Here is a 20836-nt window from a genome sequence, read left to right as displayed (position 1 = left end):
GATCAGGATCAATATTCAGAGAGGGAGGCTGCTCAGGCCAGACCTCTATTTTTCTATTTTTAGCCCCTGATGAGTTAGAGTGTGTGTGTGTGTGTGCAATGCAGACCGATCACTCCCATCAGCAGCACTGCGAATGGCATGTCTCCATGGCAACCCCACCTACTGAACAGATATGAGGAGAGCACGCAAATCCGGCCACGCTGGAGCAATGGCTGATGCCAGACGGAGCGTGAGTGTGCCCGCGATTTACGCTCTTCCGCTGCCACGTAGGTGCACCGCTGCGTGCTTACGACATTAATGTGGAAGACGGGATACAGCGTGGGACAAACACGAATGGGAAAAGTTGTGATAGGAAGCAAAGATGCTGCACTGTTTTGACGACAGACGATGACTGTAAAAGAGGGGGATTTCTCAGCTCCAAACTCGAGCTTATGCTCAGGTAGAAAACAAATTGAAGCAGGTGAGAAGGAGAAGAAGAGATTTAAGTGCTGAGAAGCAGAAAAGTCTTTGGTTCAGATGGATGAAGAGGACGGCATCATTAGACCGGAGGGGAGTTTACTGCTGAGACAAACAGCTCGCTCTCACCTCCCGCTACATGATCAGCATGAAAGCGCACACACGCTCTTTCAATCTCTGTCCACACACACAGGTGACCTTCAAGGTACATCTACTTCACTCTGAGTGTGCAGGAAAAATAAAGTGCTGATTAGCAGCAAATTCTTCTCTTGTGTCAGGTGTTTTTTTTTTTTTTTTAAACACTGAGTGAAACACATTTCAAGTCCTCACAAGAGCAAAAAATGAGTACACCACTTAAAACCCAACATGAATGTACAGCTACGCTGAATCTCTGAGCTTATTTACTGATATTTTGCAATACTGCAGATATGCAGGTGATGTAAAAAAATGGCTGGTTAGGATCCTAAAACAACCAGAAATTATGGCTGAAATAATTATTCTGATTATTTAGATGAATAAAATGTTTGAGTTGTCAAAATCACCCTCCAAACAAGGACATATACTTAAATACATAGGAGTTAGGGGGTTGCATTTGCAAGTTGCAAGTATTAAGTAAAAATGTAAAGAATATAAAGCTTTTCACAGACTCAATTTATCAAAAACAACAAAAGAAAATGCAGGTTTTCCATTCATTTGAGTGGGGGTTGTCTGTTTTGGCTGTGGCAGTGCAGGCCACAGGGCTGTCTGCCTAAAAACATAGCGACCTGCAGCAGAGAAGGATTCCACTTTTGGGAAAAAGGCAGCCAGGCGTCACTCTCCGGCCACCAATCAGACTGGTCAAACGTCCACAGCTTGAAACGTCACTGAAGCTGAGGCTATCCAGGTGGATTCATGGACTAATCTCTGATACTCCTACATGTTGTGTTCTGGCTTTGTTTATTTCATGTACCCAGCTTCTGAATCTGAGTCTGACTCAAAATTTACGCTGCAAAATAGAGTCACAAAGAAGTTTGTTGTTGAACAGAGAGGGAGAATGAGCGAGATTTGGTTGAGCGATACAGACAGTGAATGAGAGTGAGGGAACGCTGACATCGAAGCCGGTTAATCTGCTAAATAAAAGTTATTTTCCGATTGTTTCACAGCGGTTACGTTCAACACAGACAGACCCACTCCCAGTGCCTGATCCTGTCTGAATGTGCCGTCAGTTGTGCAAACTCAACAGCATTCAAAACTAATAGGAAACTATCTTTTAGGGTTATTATCCAACGGGAAAAAAACAATTAAACAAATCACTTTAGTTTGTAAATGGGATCTGTTGAGGCTGATCGTGGCCTGCCCCAACACAACCCAAATTATAATTTATAATTAACTGTTTTTTTTATAGATACGTGGTTTGTACAGTGCAGTGATGGTTGTGCATGAGCATGGTGCTGAAGCCACAGAGCAAGCGACCTGCAACCTTTTTACAGCAGATTTGGGAAGTGAAATATGTAAAAATAAACCTAAAACCTACGGCAGAGAGTTTCCCTTATCGTTCTCTCATCACATGGTAAGAAATATTTGTATGGTAATAGCTCTGCTGGGCTCACCAGTGAGGGAAGTGCTGCTTAAAATTTGGCATCAGAGGTATCAATTATTCATTAATTTATCTTCTAATGCCAAGAACGGGTTGAATAATATATATCAGAACAAAACTGGTAGGCCTTCCGCAGATTGTTGTCTCTTAGCACATCATAAATATGACTACCAAATTAAATGTCACCCAGGCTGTTACATTTTTAATACCCCATCATGCCACCCAACCACACCCCCTCTGTTCACCAAACCTGAGCCTGCTTCCTCTTCCTTAAAACACTGAAACAAACCAACATCCAGACTGTTCTGTGGTTTATCTCCTCCTCACTTTAATTCCAATCACACCCCACATATTTCTTCTTGTCCTGCTGCCTCTGGTCTGAGCTTGACTATCGGCCCGCTGCTATCAGTCCTTTCCACCGCCGGTCCCTAAATGAAGGGAGACATATCTCCCCCTGAGGATTGAGTGAATGTCTCCCCAAGATTACTCTCATCCCTCAACTCGCTGCTTAAATACTTAAAACCCCTGCCGATGAATTCATTGGGAAATACAAAACCACACTAATCCCTCCACTGATGGAATGACAGTCTGACGGGGAAGGAGAGCCAAAATTTCTGCAGACGGCTAACCAGAGTGAGACGCAAATCCTGGACATCCGTTCATGTAGCAGGCAAAGAGAATAAATTGGCAACTGACTCCAGGCTGAGTGTGATCATTGTGCACTGTACTGCTGACAACTGTTAACTATTGTTCAAAAAACTGAAGGCTGGTCACAACCCATCTGAGGGGCTTCAATTGAACACTTCTTTATCCACAGGACCAGCATGGCTCAATGACAGTGAGGCAGTCCATTGTTATATTTTTATATTTTCATAAATCTGAACCCGTGTGCCTTTCTGTTGGGTCTTTTCTGCAACGGAAAATGGTAATCACAATGTAAGCAAAGGCAAGACATTAGCATATGACTGTGTTGACAAAATGTACTCACAAACAGAAAGCAAATAATACAATAAAAATAACACTAAGGAACAATAATAACTATGATAATACAAAAGGAGGCACATAAACAAAGAGAGAGAGGTTGCTGGAGGCAAACTCTTTTTCAAAGTAACTCAAATGGTGTCCATATCTTGTCAAATTCCAGAGCGGGGCCACGTGTGTGGTGTATTTTAACCTATACACCTTAAAATGGGACATGACCTAACCCATTATATGTGTGTGTGTCCAATAAAGGGGTCAAGAGCAATATCTCTTCCACACATGTGGAAGCATGGAGGACCAAAATGACCCCAGTGCCAGGCACGAGCCTTGGCAGGGTGTTGATGGCATCTCACACACGTTGGGTTGACATCTGGGTACAGTTTGGCTTCTACAGAGGCTTTAAACTGCAGCATGCCATGGCCTAATACAAAGAGGATGAGTGGTCGAGTGAGGGTTTATATCTTGAATAATGTCTTATAGTTTAGATGTTCGCCTGTTTGCATATGGATCCATGTCCAGGCAGTCTTCAATACACCCCACCAGCAGGAGGGATGGAAATGAGACGTTCTGGTGTGTGAAATCTGATTTTCACATTTTTTTGGTCTAAAAAAAAAAAAAAAAAGTCCCTAATTGTCTAAATTCAATTTCCACATTGGACACCGACACCGACGCTACCAGACCATTGTCTGTCGTCTGTCTGTGGCTCACCGACAGACAGACAGACTCATAATTAACACCTGTCATAGACCAGACATCAAGTCGAGCTTTACGGCATGCCCACACACACACACACGCTCGGCCCGCCATAAGATGATTGACTGGCCACCTCACAGCCACAAAGAAGCAGCCCACACCAATATGTTCACAGTTACACACACACAGATGTTCAGACGAGCTGCACTGACACCATGTCCGCATTCATCTGCATAACACAGACAATAACAAGTGATTTCCTCACCGAGCAGACGTGGTACCTGTTTCATAAAAAACACAAACAAAGAGGGAGGAGAGCGTCTCAGTGCTGACAGATGAACAAGCAGGCCTCAAATACAAGTCCTACAATAACTGTCAGCTCGTATATTCATCAGGAGTCTGCTTTGTTTTGATATTTCCATCGATTGAGAATAATAATTTTAGAAAATGACAAGCTGACATCTTTATGAAAAGATTAGAACCAACTTGACCAAAATAAATTGTTATTGCTATTTTGAATGCGTTTTTAACTCAATGGACAAAAGTATCGGCAAGTGACTGTATCAGCACACAAAGTTAAAGTCTGTGTTAAGGTAAAGTACATTAAATATGTTGGACAATAGTTGCTGCAAACATGTGAAAAGACTTTGAACGATATATTACTGAAATGTGGAGTTAGCAGTTTTTCCATCAGTTTTCAGTCAAGGACTTTGTGGGCGGTCCTAAAGGGTGGCTCGATGACACGCTGAGGACACCCTGAGCATAGCCCTGCACCCCTAGCAGAGACATAGAGATTAATTCATCTCTCTCAGAGTGTTTCAAAGTTAGTCATACCATTTTCTGAACTCATCTGACACGTTTCAGTCGCTTTACGAGTCAGCGTGGCTTCAGCACAGACACGCCCCCACAGTCCTGGAGCTGAGAATACTGCTCATTATTACCCGACTCTGACACCTAATTTCATAAACGTGTCGATATTTTTAATCTGTGGTCCTCGATGTTAAACTGCACTAGCTCAAGCAAGAAATCTCTAATCAAGGAATGAGTAAAAAGACTCTTAGCCAACATTTGATCAGTGTTTGATCTGAATCACATTAGAAAACAAAACATACCTCTGGAATTTATCCATCCACACAAAAATTCAGGCTGTCATCTCAGGTTTAAGCACATCCTCTAACTCATCTCCTGCCTCTAGAAACTAAAACATCCACCTGGATTTACATCAATGTTTCTGTTTATTGTGCCAATGCATGTGTCAAACTGGAAACAAGCGCACACAGGGACAGGGAGAGGCAACCCACTGAGCACACAGGACCCAGGAACTCAAGTATCCAACTTCTCAGCGCCACATCTGCACATACAGAACCAAAAAAAGCAATGAGCTCAACACCACTAATCCCACCTGACATTGTTTCTTTGTTCTCCAGCATGTACATTTTCACATCATGAAAAGCAGATTATTAGTCCTAAAACTTGTGGTGAGGTCAAGTAGGTGAGGTTGAAGGGTTTGTTCTTGATTGACAGACTAACCTATTTTTTAAATTGGGAGTCACTCACACATACTTTGTGAAGAAAAAAACAGAGGATGGAGTGAAAAAATCTTTTGATGTCGACTCCATTAATCATTTGTCCAGGCTTCTCCTTCTTCCTCCTCCTCCTGCTGTTGCCAGAAGCTGAACGAGCAATAAAGATCAGACTGAGTCAGCTGGGGCACGGACTGTGCTGAATGGGACCCTCAGGGCACGACCCTGGTATGCTGGTGAAAAAGTTCCCCCAGTGCATTAATACAACTTTTTTCTCTCCACAGTATCAATACCTCAACTCAGGGTACATGATAGTAGTGCCTTCTTCTCCCAGATCTATGATCTGTATTGCTAAGATGAAAATAACGCAGGCATTTCAGGCAGTACATGATCCCCTGCTAACCGAGTAAGGCTGTGGACAAACACTGAGTCTAGATCTATCAGCAACCTCTGTGGCTGTGAAGTGAAGCTGATGCCAAACATCCACTTGAGGTGAATACAGAACGAGTCAGTCTCTGTAAGCTCAGATGTTAAAATGTCCAACTTCACAGCAGAAATAAACGTGTTTACAGCCTGGTACAAAAAACTGTACTATCTATGGCTAATTTCCCCGTTCATGACAACTGTACTATGCATTATGCGTAATTAACATCGTGGACACTTTGACTGACAGGTGGGTGCCATTACAAATGGCTTGTTTGAGCACCCCGACGTCATTGGGTCCACCTCAAGTCCACAGATGATCCACGACTTTGTGATTTTTTAGATCAGAGGCAGAAGAGGTCGGACTACCAACATGGCGGAGATTAGAGTTGTCACAATACCAAAATGAGTAACCACGATACTATGCCAGACAAAGTATCACGGTTCCCGGTATTATCGCAATACTGCTGCCTTTTTTTATTGTTACTATTTTTATGAACTGCAATGTATTTGTACAAGTTATAAATACTTATTAATTACTTATAATGTTGTTTGGTGCATGATAAACATAATACTGGTGAAGTAAGAATTAGACTGAAGAGACAGAACTTTAGCTTGTTGTTTGTTTTGAAGCGAGTTTCTATCGAAGCGGAGCTGTCTTCATGGAGTTCGTACTTGCCGGCAGAAACGCACGAACAGCCAATCAGCTAACAGACAGGCGGGCTGGACCCAGCGTGTGGAAACGGCCTATAATATGCCCGGACGTCACCAGTAACAGGCAAACAGCCAATCATTCAGCCGCTGTTTAGTTCGGGTGCAGTAGTTGCCATGTTGGTTTGTTTACAAAGGAGTAGCATGCAGTGAGAAGCCAGGAGGAGAGTCGAGGCCGCTATGTAGCGGAAACTGGCACTGGTAGTATAGTAATCCACGGTAGCACCGTCGTGTAGAATTTCTAGTATAGTAGAAACTGTTACAATTTGGTACCGTGTGTATCGTGTGTATCGTGTGTATCGTGTAACTCTAGCAGAGATTTTGAGCTTCAAAATGGCTCTTCAGAAACCTGTGGGTGACGTCACAGATACGGTGTGATTCTTTATACAGTCACTGGTTTTTATCACAAGTTTCACGACCACCATAGTTTCTCCTTTATTCTTGAAAGGAAGAGGGTGAGTGAGGCGTGGGGTTACAATCAGCAACCGCACCACAAGAGGACACTAAATCCTTCAAGTATTGACATACAAGTACGCCATTAAAAAGACAGACAACTAGCGCAATAAATCAGAAGCTCAGAGCGGATCAGAGCTGCTCTGAGATCAAAAACCACCTTCCCGTCTGCATCACTGGTGACAATGGTGAGACATCTGACATCAAGGATGGACAGTGGTCAGATGACTTAGTCTCTCTCTCTCACACACTCACACACACACACACACACTCAGTGTTCAGGTACTTACACAGGTCTTCCAGTGAGGCTGGTGTGCACATGCTGCTGGAAGTCTGGATATTTGGAGGCCAGGTAACCAAAGTCTGGAGGTTTGTCTTTGTACCGGTTCCGAGGATGCATGGACTTATTGAGAGCCATGAGCACTGAGGAGAGGAGACACGAGCACTAAACTAAAATAAACAAACAGATACTTTGACTTTGAGGGCGAACATATGAGCTGTAACGTTGTTGACACGAACCTGACCATGTCCATGTCTGCACTGATGCTACATTTTAAATTAACTTAAAAAACTGTTTTACTTTGACTTTAACGCGCGCAACAAATTAACACTGAAACTACCGGAGCCGGTTTGAAGCTGAGTTTGTGTTTGTGTCCGCCTACCTGAGCTGGAGTCTCCTCTTGTTGTGGTGAGGTCTGCTGATGTTTTCCTGGCAGCCACAGACTTCACCGGACTCAAACTAGTTTGCAGAGACTCACGTTGTCCAAACGTCGTGACCGACTGCAACTCTCTCTTCCTGGTTACGCTCCGACGTCACAACCTACGTCCATGCGCGTTTACGTCATCAAGGAAGCCGTTTAAAAATAAATAAATAAATAAAAATACAAAATATATATATATTAAAATGTTAATTATTTTCCACTATAATGAACAATACTTATAGTTTAAGGTGTCATAATATATTTTGAATGTAAAAAAAACAGAAATTATTTTTTATTATAGCCTGAATTTTGTGATTTCTAATTTTTTAACAACAACAACAACAACAACAACAATAATAATAATAATAATAATAATAATAATAATAATAATAATAATACATGAACATAAAGGAACATCAAAGCAGCAAAACAACATAAAACAGTACACTAAAAACACACTTGACTAAGCTAAATATTAAAAGCATTTTTTAAAAAGGATAGTTTTTGTCAGTGCAGTCACAGATGTGTTTGGGGAGAGAGATCCAGGGGGAGGAGGGCAGCCGCAGAGAAGGCTCCCAGGTTTGGTGCTTGGTCCTGGGTGGTGGAGTCAGGAGGTTTGCATCAGATGAACAAGAGGCTGCAGGATGGGAAGACAGTGAGGTGGGAAGGGGCCTGGTTAATATGGAGGATTTTGGGTGCGGGTTTCTTTACTGTTCTTGTGCACACACATCCAGAGGTTGATGATACAGCTACCACTGGACGTCTATCAGAAAGAAATGAGCAGGAGTTCAGGGGTTATCACAGACCTCGTCAGCTGGTGCAATCTTAACCAGATGAAGGAGATGGTGATCGACACCTCATATCGAGATACCTGCATGTTCACCTCATCATGCCTTATTTCAACACAGCCGTCCTGCCCTCATAGACTCCATAGAGGAGGTGTTAACTCCTCTCACCTCCTGCATGAGACTATGGAGACCTTAAACAGCTCCTTCAGTAACAGACTGCTACTCCCACCATGTAAGAAGGAGTTCAACCACAGGTCCTTTATTCCAACAGCTGTCAGCTGTAGCACCAGCATGACTTCATGACTTTCTTCTACAGATCTCTTATGTCTTAAGTAGGTGAGCTGCTGTGACAAGTGAATTTCTCCACTGTCTTATCTTATCTTAAGATAAGTCTTTATTGATCCCAGATCAGGGGAGTTCACTTCTTGCAGCAGCTGATAATACACAAGGTGGATAAGAAAATAAATAAATAAACATAAGTTATATAGTCATTAGATCAGTCCTCGCCAGTGGCCCAGCATTCAAATCTGTCATTCCCCTCTCTGACATCATACTTTCATGTCCATGTTTGAACCCAAAACCAATGGAAAGTGGTGTTGAAAAATAACAGAAAGAGGTCAGAGCTGCTGTAACTGAAGCCACCCCTTTAATTTACACTAAAATACCTTAAATATGTTGGAAAATAGTTGCTAGAAACATGTGAGAAGACTTTATATATTATATAACTGAAATGTGGATTAAGAGATTAAAACAGTTTTCCAGGATTTTTTGGGCGGGCCTAAAGGGTGGCTCGATGACACGCTGAGGACACCCTGATCATACCCCTGCAGCCCTAGCAGACAGATGGATTAATTATTAACTGATAATCATAATTTTATTGACCCAACTTCAAATAAAGTGTAACTCAAGTGCAAAGTTGGAGTTTAGCTCCAGGTTGTTCAAACTACACTGACCTTCAGTGTCATAACAGCTCCAACAACAACAAAAAATGCACAGGGCGACACAGGTGCAGATTTTTTTCTTTTATTATATCGCAAACAATAATGACATCCAGGTATATTGTTAACAGTTTGCCGAGTGAAGAGTGAGACCATAGTGGTGAAAACATCATGAGCTCTCCTGTAGGAGCTTGTTGTGCAGTCTGAAGCCCTCTGATGTGGTTCACGGGCAGATTACAGAGGACAGATGGTCTTGAGGTCGGAGGAAACGACCCACAGACAGTCAAAAACATGCCTGTCGGTCCCTTCACACACCGGACCAGAGCAGCACAGGGATTGCTTGGGACCTGTGAATGGCAAAAGGGGATTTTTCTTCGACTTGAGTGCAACACCAGCAACTGTGTTGTACCTTTTTCCACCGATTCTTACAAAAGAAACAGAACACACATCGTCCTGACCTTTGATTAGCCGCCTTCCTTGAGTAAAACCAAGGAAGGGAAGACGTTTTTTTTTTCAAATTTACATTTTATGGTCTGGCATGTCATAGCGTGATCCTGAAGAAGGCTAGCATCGTTTTCAGACGTTGGTCACACAGTGCTGGACCAACAAAGGGAAGCTGAACCAGATTGTACTGACAAATGTCTCCATTTTTGGCTTCAGCTAGAACATTTAACACAACGGCATCTTCATCAGCTGTGCCAAATTTCTTTTTACTACAAAATTAGCTGATCCTCAAAGCCCAAAGTTCGGACAGAGAGAACAGCTTGTAGAAATAAAAAATATAAGACCTTTGTAAAGAGAGGGGGGCACACACCAAAAGGGAGACATGAGTAATATTCCCTGAAAGAGAGAGCGGGTTTCTCCTTTGGGACATCCTAGTCTGCCACAATCCCAATGCATTTACAGAAGAGGAGGTGAACCTCCTTCAAATAGCATCACACACAACAAAACCAGCCTTTCTACAACCAATCAACAGAGGTGTCTGAACCCACTGAGCCTGCCAGCCAAGGATACAGTAATATAAGAGAGGTCGACACTTTGAGAAACACACTCGTTTGTTTTCTTGCTGTGGAGAATTTCAGCCGTCTCATGTTTGTACCCTAAAATATTGGAATTGGAAATGGGTCTGTCCAACATCAGAGAGCTGTAGGGAAACAGCGAGACTCCAGCAAGCTACTGGTCCGAGCTAATACAAAGAGTTTCATTTAACCGGGAACATTTTTGATTCATTAGTCAATTTTCTAAAAAAGTTGAGCACAACTTTCCATGAAACGACATACGGATAAGTTGTAGCTTCATATTTACTGCACAAATATAAGTGATATCCTCATTTAACTCCCAGCAAGAGCTCAAATAAACACATTTCCCAAAATATCTAACTACTTTTGAGTACAGAGAGACACTTTCTCAGCTTGTTATTCAAACCAATTGGGTCTCTTACTAGCAGGGCTCCCAAGTATTTTTAAGCTTATATTGTTCCGACAGCTCTGCCTCTGGTGAAGGTTTACATGCAGCAGTGCTACATCGACAGGTCACATTAGGCTCACAGTAGCCACTAGCAGGAGCTTGAGCAGCAGATCACCACATCCAGTACACACAGGAAGAGGAAAAAAAAAGAAAAAATGTGGCAAAGAAGCGAAAGATAAGAAGATCGAGTTAAGCAGTGGAATTCTTTATTAGCCGAGAACTGCATTGGAATGAAAAGGCTAATAAGAAATTATAGGTTTATGCATTTATCAACATCATTTAACTTTTAATGTTGTCTCCGATCGTCATTAAACGACCAAAGATTTAGTGAAAACAGGGATGTGCAAGATTTAATGAATCACCTTGTCAGCTACAGTTAGAAAGAAGCAAGATGTTTCATTCTTTTTTTTTTGTCCTCCGAGGGGAGTGGAATGGTCCGTTTCTACAGCGTGGACTGGTTCGCAGGTATTTTCCAGTCTTTCTTTACAGTTTGAGGAAAGCCACTCACAAGAGGTTTGCATGCGTCTGTGGGGGGGTTTGTCTGTAGAGATCCTTGCTGATCTGATCCAGGAGCTGCCACACCACTTTTTATTTATTTTTTTTATTTATTTTGAAACCATGACAACCAAAAACAAAATCAGCGTCCGACCCCTCTACAGACAAACATCATCGACAGATCACTTTGCATGTCTGCTGCTCGCATTCCCTCGCTAACTCTAAATTCCCATCCAGTTCATCCTTTAGTGCGATAATACAAAACTGCCAAATCTCTTAATAACAAGCTAAATTTACATTTCATATTTTCACAGAAAACTGATTTCTTTTTTATTTTCTTTTTTACTCAAAACCATGTTTTATTAAGCAGAACATATGTCACCCCTCAGAAATTTGAGATCTTTGCACATCCCAGATATCAAACCCTGGGGGCTCACTTTGACTCCTCATCGTGACTTGTTTCTCTTTAGCGGGTTTATTTCACTCGAGGCTCGTGTCTGTAAGTCTTCAGAGGCGCCGTGGGACGACTTGAGCGCCATCTGACTATAGTACACCAAACCATGCCGAGACGGAGGCTTGAGTTCAACAAAAGTCTGACATGCAAGGTCACAGGAAATCTTCTCCTAAAGACGAGACACGCCCGAGGTCTTTATCAAGTGCTAGAGATTAAGCAGGTGTAATCTCTGAACTCTGCTCAGGTGTTAGCCGTGACTCTGACAGCGAAAGCCAAACAAACTTTCAGGCTTCTTGTCACCAAGCCACGTCAAACAACTTTTTCTTAAATTCTTCTCTGCAGATTCAATAAATGGGATAATTTATCTAAAGCCTAGCAGTGGTTCATGTGCCACCAAGACAAGAGTACAAAGCTGTTTTTGTTTTTTTTTGTTTTTTTTCAAGCCCCCGGGGTCCAAGGACAACAGTTTGAAACATTCGTATATACAGCCATTAAAATATTACCTAGTTCCACATGAAGAGAAATGGTATGCACACTTGAGAAGTGATGTTATAAAGCTACGGATTATTTCAATAACAAAGCCCCACAGACAATCGCATCTTATCGCATCGTATATGCTTTTCCTGCCTTATCTCTCGAAAAAGTTTCACCAAGCTAGGCACCAACAGACTACAGACAGTGAAGGAGAGAAATAACAGAGAGAGAGAAAAAAAAATCCTAAAATAAAAAAATAGACAAAAATAAATCTTACACATAAAGACACTGTCATTTCTTAAATTATCGGTTTTTAGTGCCCTACATTTTACACCCAGTCAAAAACATCTGCCTTCGGTTGGTCGGAAAGGCTGCGTGACAGACGGCCAGCCCCGTGGTAAACCTATGGTACTTCTAGACGTTATGTAAATTTACAGTATACAATTTTGGATTACCATGCAAGAATACTTTTTTGTGTAACATTTAATAGCTCGATCTACATCCAGGAATAATTTACATAGAAGGACAATAGTTATTGGACCAGAGAGAGCGATGGGTAAATAACCATGGTGGTAAGTGCAGCCGGAGGAGATGATGATGTGCGGGTGTGGTTTAGGTGACGGGGGAGGAGGGAGAGGGAAGGCGGGATGAAAGGGGAGGTGGGATGGCAGGAGGGAGGGAAGGAGGGAGGTGGGATCCAGAGGAGCGCCTGGGTAATTGGGGATGGTGGTCCAATCCTCCAAGGTCCAAATCAGCGGCACTCCCACACTTTTACTGTTTGATCTACACTCCCAGTGACCACGTAGGGAGCGGCCTTGTGGAAATCTGTGGAGGAGACAAAAGATCATCAGAACAAAGCAAAAAGGAGGAAATAAAATCTCCTTAAAAAGGTGACAAGTACTGAAGAATTAATGCAACATGGTGCCGGCTCACAGTTTCACAACAATCTGAAGATTATCCTGGCTTCAGACGTCTTACGGTGGAACCCCACTAGGCATGTCTCTATCACGCTTTAGTCCGTTCTCCAGGCGACTTCAAACCAATAGCGTCTCAGAAGCCCGACTTTTGGTCATTTTTCCTGGTTTCGGTGCTTCTAAATATGTAAATACAGCTGCATATTTTCGGTGGAGATGATGCTTCATGGCGTTTGAACTGCATATTTTCGGTGGAGATGATGCTTCATGGCGTTTGAAATAGCAGTCATTTTCTGCCAGAAATGAGAACTCTGTATGCAGGATTAAGTATAGCGACATCATTTTCTTGTTCCAGAGCCAATAAGGATAGAGTGACACAGGTGTAAATGAGCTTATTGGGGGAGGGGGGGGTCTAGTTGGACAAGACACTGACTGAATGTAATAGCAGCATTTGTGTACAGCCTGGTAACAAAAACAGGGTTTTGGTCTCTCAGCTAATTGCCCGATTCATGACAACGTATCTAGCATGATGCGTTAAGTTAAGCCGTGAACATTTGATTGGACAGGTGGTTCCATTACAATGGCTTGTTTGAGCACCCGGGAGTCATTGGGTCACCTCAAGTCCACAGATGACCACCTTGTGAATTTTTTAGATTCCAGAGGCAGCAGAGGTTCCGGACAAACAACATTGGGAGGCAGATTAGAATTGTGCAATACCAAAAAGATACATCACCTACATACCAGACAAACTAGTACAGTTTTTCGTACGCGATCCATTGCGGCCATTCTTGTTTTAGGAGTATTTTTATGACACTTGCAATGTATTTGTTATAAATACTTATACTATAATGTTGTTTTGGTGCATGGATAAACATAATACGTGAGTAAGATTAGACGTGAGCGAGAAGAACTTTTAGCGTGTGTTTGGTTTTGAGCGAATCTCTACGAAAGTCAGATGCGTCCTTCATGGAGTTCGTTACTTGCTGAGAACGCCACAACAAGCCAATCAGCTAGAGACAGGCGGGCGGGACCCGCGTGCGGAAACAGCCTAATCATTGCCCGGACGTCCACCTGTAGACAGCAAACAGCCAATTCATTCAGCAACGCTGTGTAGTCAGGTGCAGTAGTTGCCATGTGTGGTTTGTTACAGGGAGTAGCATGCAGTGAAGCAGCCGGAGGAGAGTCAGAGGCTCCTTATGTAGCGGAGAACCTGGCACCGGGTTAGATACGGTGCCGTCCGTGTAGTTTTCTAGTAGTCGAAAACTGTAACGTAGCACGGGAGGATCGATCGAGCTTTCCACAATGCTCTGCAGAAACACTGTGGGTGACGTCCAGTCTTATTATGATGTTTTTATCGCAATTTCAGAGACCACCAATAGTTTCTCCTTCATTCTTGAACTGACGAGAGGTGAGTGAGGCGTGGGGTTACAATCACACCGCACCCCACACGATGACACTAAATCCTTCACTATATTGAACATACAAGTACGGCATTAAAAAGCAGACACTACGATAATCAGACGCCAGAAGACAGAAGTTGCATCTGAGAGTCAAAAAACCACCTCCCCTCTGAATCACTGGTACATGAGACATTGACATCAAGGATGGACAGTGGAGATGAACTGGTCCCACACACTACACCACCACACACAACACCACACACACAACACACCCCACACACCAAGTGTTCAGGTACTTTACACAGGTCCTTTCCAGTGACGCTGGTGTCACATGCTGTCGGGAAGTCTGGATATTTTGGAGCCAAGGTAACCAAAAGTCTGGAGGTTTGTCTTTGTACCGGTTCCGAGGATGCATGGACTTATGAGAGGCCAGGGCACAGAACTAAAATAAAAAACAGATAATTTGACTTTGGGCGAACAAGACGGTAACGATTTAGGACACGAACCGGCGCTGTCCCATGTCTGCACTGATGCTACATTTTAAATTAAGACTAAAAACTGTTTTACTTTGACTTTAACGCGCGCAACAACTTAACACTGAAACCACCGGAGCCGGTTTTGAAGCTGAGTTTGGTTTGTGTCCGCCTACCTGAGCTGGAGTCTTCTCTTGTTGTGGTGAGGTCTGCTGATGTTTTCCTGGCAGCCACAACAGACTTCACCGACTCAAACTAGTTTGCAGAGACCACGTTGTCCAAACGTCGTGACCGACTGCAACTCCTCTCTTCCTGGTTGCGCTCCGACGTCACAACCTACGTCCATGCGCGTTTACGTCATCAAGGAAGCCGTTTAAAATAAAATAAATAATAAAAATACCAAAAAAATATTAAAATGTTAATTATTTTCCACTATAATGAACAATACTTACAGTTTAAGGTGGCATAATATAATTTTGAATGTAAAAAAAAAACAGCCAATTTTTTTTTATTATAGCTGAATTTTTTGATTTCAATTTTTAACACAACAACAACAATAATAATAATAATATATAATAATAATAAATATATTAACATAAAAGGGACATCAAAGCAGCAAACAACATAAAACAGTACACTAAAAACACCTTGACTAAGCAAATATAAAAAGCAATTTTAAAAAGGATAGTTTGTTGTCAGTGCAGTCAGGTGTGTTGGGGAGAGAGAGTCCAGAGGGAGGAGGGCAGCCGCAGAGAAGGACCTCCCAGGTTTGGTGCTTGGTCCTGGGTGGTGGAGTTCAGGAGGTTTTGCATCAGATGAAACAAGAGGCTGCAGGATGGGAAGACAGGAGGTGGGAAGGGGCCTGGTTAATATGGAGGATTTTTGGTGCTTTCTTTACTGTTCTTGTGCACACACCTCCAGAGGTTGATGATAGTCACCACGTACGTCTACAGAGAAGAGATGAGCAGGAGTTCGGGGTTTCACAGACTCGTCAGCTGGTGCAATCTTACCAGATGATGGAGAGGGATGCGACACCTCATATTGAGATACCTGCATGTTCACTCATCGTGCCTAGTTTAAACAAGCCGTCCTGCCCTCATAGACCTCCATAGAGGAGGTGTTAACTCCTCTCACCTCCGGCATGAGACTGGGAGACCTTAAACAGCTTCCTTCAGCAACAGACTGCTACTCCCACCATGTAAGAAGGAGTTCACACAGATCTCATTCAACAGCTGTCAGCTGTAACACCACAGACTTCATGAATTCCCTTGCTACAGATCTCTTATTCTTAAGTAGTAGCTGCGGACAGTGAATTTCCCCACGTCTTATCTTCATCTTAAGATAAGTCTTTATTGATCCCAGATCAGGGGAGTTCACTTGTTGCAGCAGCTGATAATAGCACAGGTGGATAAGAAAATAAATAAAAAATATAAATAAGTTATATAAAGTCATTAGATCGTCCTCGCCAGTGGCCCAGCATTCAAATCTGTCATTCCCCCTCTCTGTCGTACTTAAAGTTATACATTAAAACATACTTCATGTCCATGTTTTGAACACAAAACCAATGAAAAGTGGTGTTGAAAAAATAACAGAAAGAGGTCAGAGCTGCTGTAACTGAAGCCACCCTTTAATTTACACTAATAAAAATAATCTTCAAAATACCTTAAATATGTTGGAAACTAGTTGCTGGAAACATGTGAGAAGACTTTATATTATATAACTGAAATGTGGTTAAGAGATAAAGTTTTCAGGATTTTTGGGCGGTCCGAAGTTGGCTCGATGACACGCTGAGGACCACCCTGAGCATACTCTGCACCCTAGCAGACAGATGGATTAATTATTACTGCTAATCAAATTTTATTGACCCAACACAATAAAGGTAACTCAGTGCAAAGTTGAAGTTTAGCTCCAGGTTTGTTCAAACTACACTGACCTTCAGTGTCCAAAACAGCTCCAACAACAAAAAAAATGCACAGGGCGACACAGGTGCAGATTTTTTTCTTTTATTATATCGCAAACAATAATGACATCCAGGTATATTTGTTAACAATTTGCCGAGTGAAAGTGAGACATCAGTGGTGAAAAACATCATGAGCTCTCCTGTAGGAGCTTGTTGTGCAGTCTGAAGCCCTCTGATGTGGTTCACGGGCAGATTACAGAGGACAGATGGTCTTGAGGTCGGAGGAAACAACCCACAGACAGTCATAAAACATGCCTGTCGGTCCCTTCACACACCGGACAAGAGCGCCACAGGGATTGCTGTGGGACCTGTGAATGGCAAAAGGGATTTTTCTTCGACTTGAGTGCAACACCAGCAACGTGTTGTACCTTTTTCCACCGATTCTTACAAAAGAAACAGAACACACATCGTCCGACCTTTGATTAGCCGCCTCCTTGAGTAAAACCAAGGAAGGGAAGACGTTTTTTTTTTTTTCAAATTTACATAATGGTCTGGCAGTCATAGCGTGATCCTGAAGAAGGCTAGCATCGTTTTCAGACGTTGGTCACACAGTGCTGGACCAACAAAGGGAAGCTGAACCAGATTGTCTGACAATGTCTCCATTTTGGCTTCAGCTAGAACATTTAACACAACGGCATCTTCATCAGCTGTGCCAAATTCTTTTTACTACAAAATTAGCTGATCCTCAAAGCCCAAAAGTTCGGACAGAGAGAACAGCTTGTAGAATAAAAAATATAAGACCTTGTAAAGAGAGGGGGGCACCACCAAAGGGAGACATGAGTAATATTCCCTGAAAGAGAGAGCGGGTTCTCCTTTGGGACATCCTAGTCTGCCACAATCCCAATGCATTTACAGAAGAGGAGGTGAACCTCCTTCAAATGCATCACACACAACAAAACCAGCCTTCTACAACCAATCAACAGAGGTGTCTGAACCCACTGAGCCTGCCAGCCAAGGATACAGTAATATAAGAGAGGTCGACACTTTGAGAAACACACTCGTTTGTTTCTTGCTGTGGAGAATTTCAGCCGTCTCATTTTGTACCCTAAAATATTGAATTGGAAATGGGTCCGTCCAACATCAGAGAGCTGTAGGGAAACGGCGAGACTCCAGCAAGCTACTGGTCCGAGCTAAACAAAGAGTTTCATTTAACCGGGAACATTTTGATTCATTAGTCAATTTTCTAAAAAAGTGAGCACAACTTTCCATTAAAACGACATACGGATAAGTGTAGCTTCATTTTACTGCACAAATAAGTGATATCCTCATTTAACTCCCAGCAAGAGCTCAAATAAACACATTTCCCAAAATATCTACTTTTGAGTACAGAGAGACACTTCCAGCTTGTTATTCAAACCAATTGGGTCTCTTACTAGCAGGCTCCCAGTATTTTTAAGCTTATATTGTTCCCGACAGCTCTGCCTCTGGTGAAGGTTTACATGAGCAGTGCTACATCGACAGGTCACATTAGCTCACAGTAGCCACTAGCAGGAGCTTGAGCAGCAGATCACCACATCCAGTACACAAGGAAGAGGAAAAAAAAAAAAAATGTGGCAAAGAAGCGAAAAGATAAGAAGATCGAGTTAAGCAGTGGAATTCTTTATTAGCGAGAACTGCATTGGAATGAAAAGGCTAATAAGAAATTATAGGTTTATGCATTTATCAACATCATTTAACTTTAATGTTGTCTCCGATCGTCATTAAACGACCAAGATTTAGTGAAAACAGGGATGTGCAAGATTTAATGAATCACACCTGTCAGCTACAGTTAGAAAGAAGCAAGAGTTTCATTTTTTTTTTTGTCCTCCGAGGGGAGTGGAATGGTCCGTTTCTACAGCGTGGACTGGTTCGCAGGTATTTCCAGTTCTTTCTTTACGGTTTGAGGAAAGCCACTCACAGAGGTTTGCATGCGTCTGTGGGGGGGTTTGTCTGTAGAGATCCTCGCTGATCTGATCCAGGAGCTGCCACGCCACTTTTTATTTATTTTTTATTTATTTTAAACCATGACAACCAAAAACAGAATCAGCGTCGACCCCCTACAGACAAACATCATCGACAGATCACTTTGCATGTCTGCTGCTCGCATTCCCTCGCTAACTCTAAATTCCCATCCAGTTCATCCTTTAGTGCGATAATCAAAATGCCAAATCTCTTAATAACAAGCTAAATTTACATTTCATATTTTCACAGAAACTGATTTCTTTTTTATTTTCTTTTTACTCAAAACCATGTTTATTAAGCAGAACATATGTCACCCCTCAGAAATTTGAGATCTTTGCACATCCCAGATATCAAACCTGGGGGCTCACTTTGACTCCTCATCGGACTTGTTTCTCTTTAGCGGGTTTTATTCACTCGAGCTCGTGTCTGTAAGTCTTCAGAGGCGCCTGGGACGACTTGAGCGCAATCTGAACTATGTACACCAAACCATGCCGAGACGGAGGCTTGAGTTCAAACAAAAGTCTGACATGCAAGGTCACAGGAAATCTTCTCCTAAAGACGAGACACGCCGAGGTCTTTATCAAGTGCTAGAGATTAAGCAGTGTAATCTCTGAACTCTGCTCAGGTGTTAGCCGTGACTCTGACAGCGAAGCCAAAACAAACTTTCAGGCTTTTTGTCACCAAGCCACGTCAAACAACTTTTTTTAAAATTCTTCTCTGCAGATTCAATAAATGGGATAATTTATCTAAAGCCTAGCAGTGGTTCATGTGCCACCAAGACAGAGTACAAAGCTGTTTTTGTTTTTTTGTTTTTTTTTCAAGCCCCCGGGGTCCAAGGACAACAGTTTGAAACATTCGTATATACAGCCATTAAAATATTACCTAGTTCCACATGAAGAGAAAATGGTAGCACACTTGAGAAGTGCTGTTATAAAGCTACGGATTATTTCAATAACAAAAGCCCCACAGACAATCGTCATCTTATCGCATCGTAATGCTTTCCTGCCTTACTCTCGAAAAAGTTTCACCAAGCTAGGCACCAACAGACTACAGACAGTGAAGGAGAGAATAACAGAGAGAGAGAAAAAAAAAATCCTAAAATAAAAAATAGACAAAAATAAATCTTACACATAAAGACACTGTCATTTCTTAAATTATCGGTTTTTAGTGCCCTACATTTTACACCCAGTCAAAAACATCTGCCTTCGGTTGGTCGGAAAGGCTGCGTGACAGACGGCACGCCGTGGTAAACCTATGGTACTTCTAGACGTTATGTAAATTTACAGTTACAATTTTGGATTACCATGCAAGAATACTTTTTTGTGTAACATTTAATTAGCTCGATCTACATCCAGGAAATTTACATAGAAGGACAATAGTTATGGGACCAGAGAGAGCGATGGGTAAATAACCATGGTGGTAAGTGCAGCCGGAGGAGATGATGATGTGCGGGTGTGGTTTAGGTGACGGGGGAGGAGGGAGAGGGAAGGTGGGATGAAAGGGGAGGTGGGATGGCAGGAGGGAGGGAAGGAGGGAGGTGGATCCAGAGGAGCGCCTGGGTAAGGGGATGGGGGTCCAATCCTCCAAGGTCCAAATCAGCGGCACTCCCACACTTTTACTGTTTGATCTACACTCCCAGTGACCACGTAGGGAGCGGCCTGTGGAAATCTGTGAGGAGACAAAAGTCATCAGAACAAAGCAAAAAGGAGGAAATAAAACTCCTTAAAAGGTGACAAGTACTGAAGAATTAATGCAACATGACGCCGGCTCACAGTTTCACAACAATCGAAGATTATCCTGGCTTCAGACGTCTTACGTTGAACCCCACTAGGCAGTCTCTATCACGTTTTAGTCCGTTCTCCAGGCGACTTCAAACCAGTAGCGTTTCAGAAGCTCGACTTTTGGTCATTTTTCCTGGTTTCGGTGCTTCTAAATATGTAAATACAGCTGCACATTTCGGTGGAGATGATGCTTCATGGCGTTTGAAACACCGACTATAACGGCAGCGATTAGCC

The 20836-nt window shown here is 42.5% G+C and overlaps 2 protein-coding genes across 8 annotated transcripts in view; both read right to left on the bottom strand.

Annotated features, from left to right (window-relative positions):
• Positions 1-15149, bottom strand: part of mettl16 (methyltransferase 16, N6-methyladenosine) — a 31444-nt gene extending 16295 nt beyond the window's left edge. Inside the window, exons 1-2 of one of the 4 annotated variants that reach the window (XM_027280728.1) lie at positions 15097-15149; positions 7107-7244 (exon numbers count right to left, since the gene is read on the bottom strand). In XM_027280728.1, the coding sequence (XP_027136529.1) occupies positions 7107-7234 (128 nt within the window). In that variant the 5' untranslated portion in view covers positions 7235-7244; positions 15097-15149. Of the gene's footprint in view, positions 1-7106; positions 7262-7478; positions 7652-15096 lie in introns of those variants that run through there. The other 3 variants (XM_027280727.1, XM_019259449.2, XM_019259447.2) reach the window with 3 other exon arrangements.
• Positions 9315-20836, bottom strand: part of LOC104935453 (lissencephaly-1 homolog) — a 42668-nt gene continuing 31146 nt past the window's right edge. For 3 of the 4 annotated variants that reach the window (XM_027280729.1, XM_027280730.1, XM_027280731.1), the window contains exon 11: positions 9315-12958. In XM_027280729.1, coding sequence (XP_027136530.1) covers positions 12885-12958 — 74 coding nt within the window. In that variant the 3' untranslated portion in view covers positions 9315-12884. Of the gene's footprint in view, positions 12959-20360; positions 20490-20836 lie in introns of those variants that run through there. The other variant, XM_010751290.3, reaches the window with a different exon arrangement.

The sequence above is a fragment of the Larimichthys crocea genome, chromosome VII (assembly GCF_000972845.2).
Source record: "Larimichthys crocea isolate SSNF chromosome VII, L_crocea_2.0, whole genome shotgun sequence".
Classification (NCBI taxonomy): Eukaryota; Metazoa; Chordata; class Actinopteri; family Sciaenidae; genus Larimichthys; species Larimichthys crocea.
The sequence above is the reverse complement of the archived record's forward strand: the minus strand, read 5'-3'. Positions and strand labels throughout refer to the sequence as shown.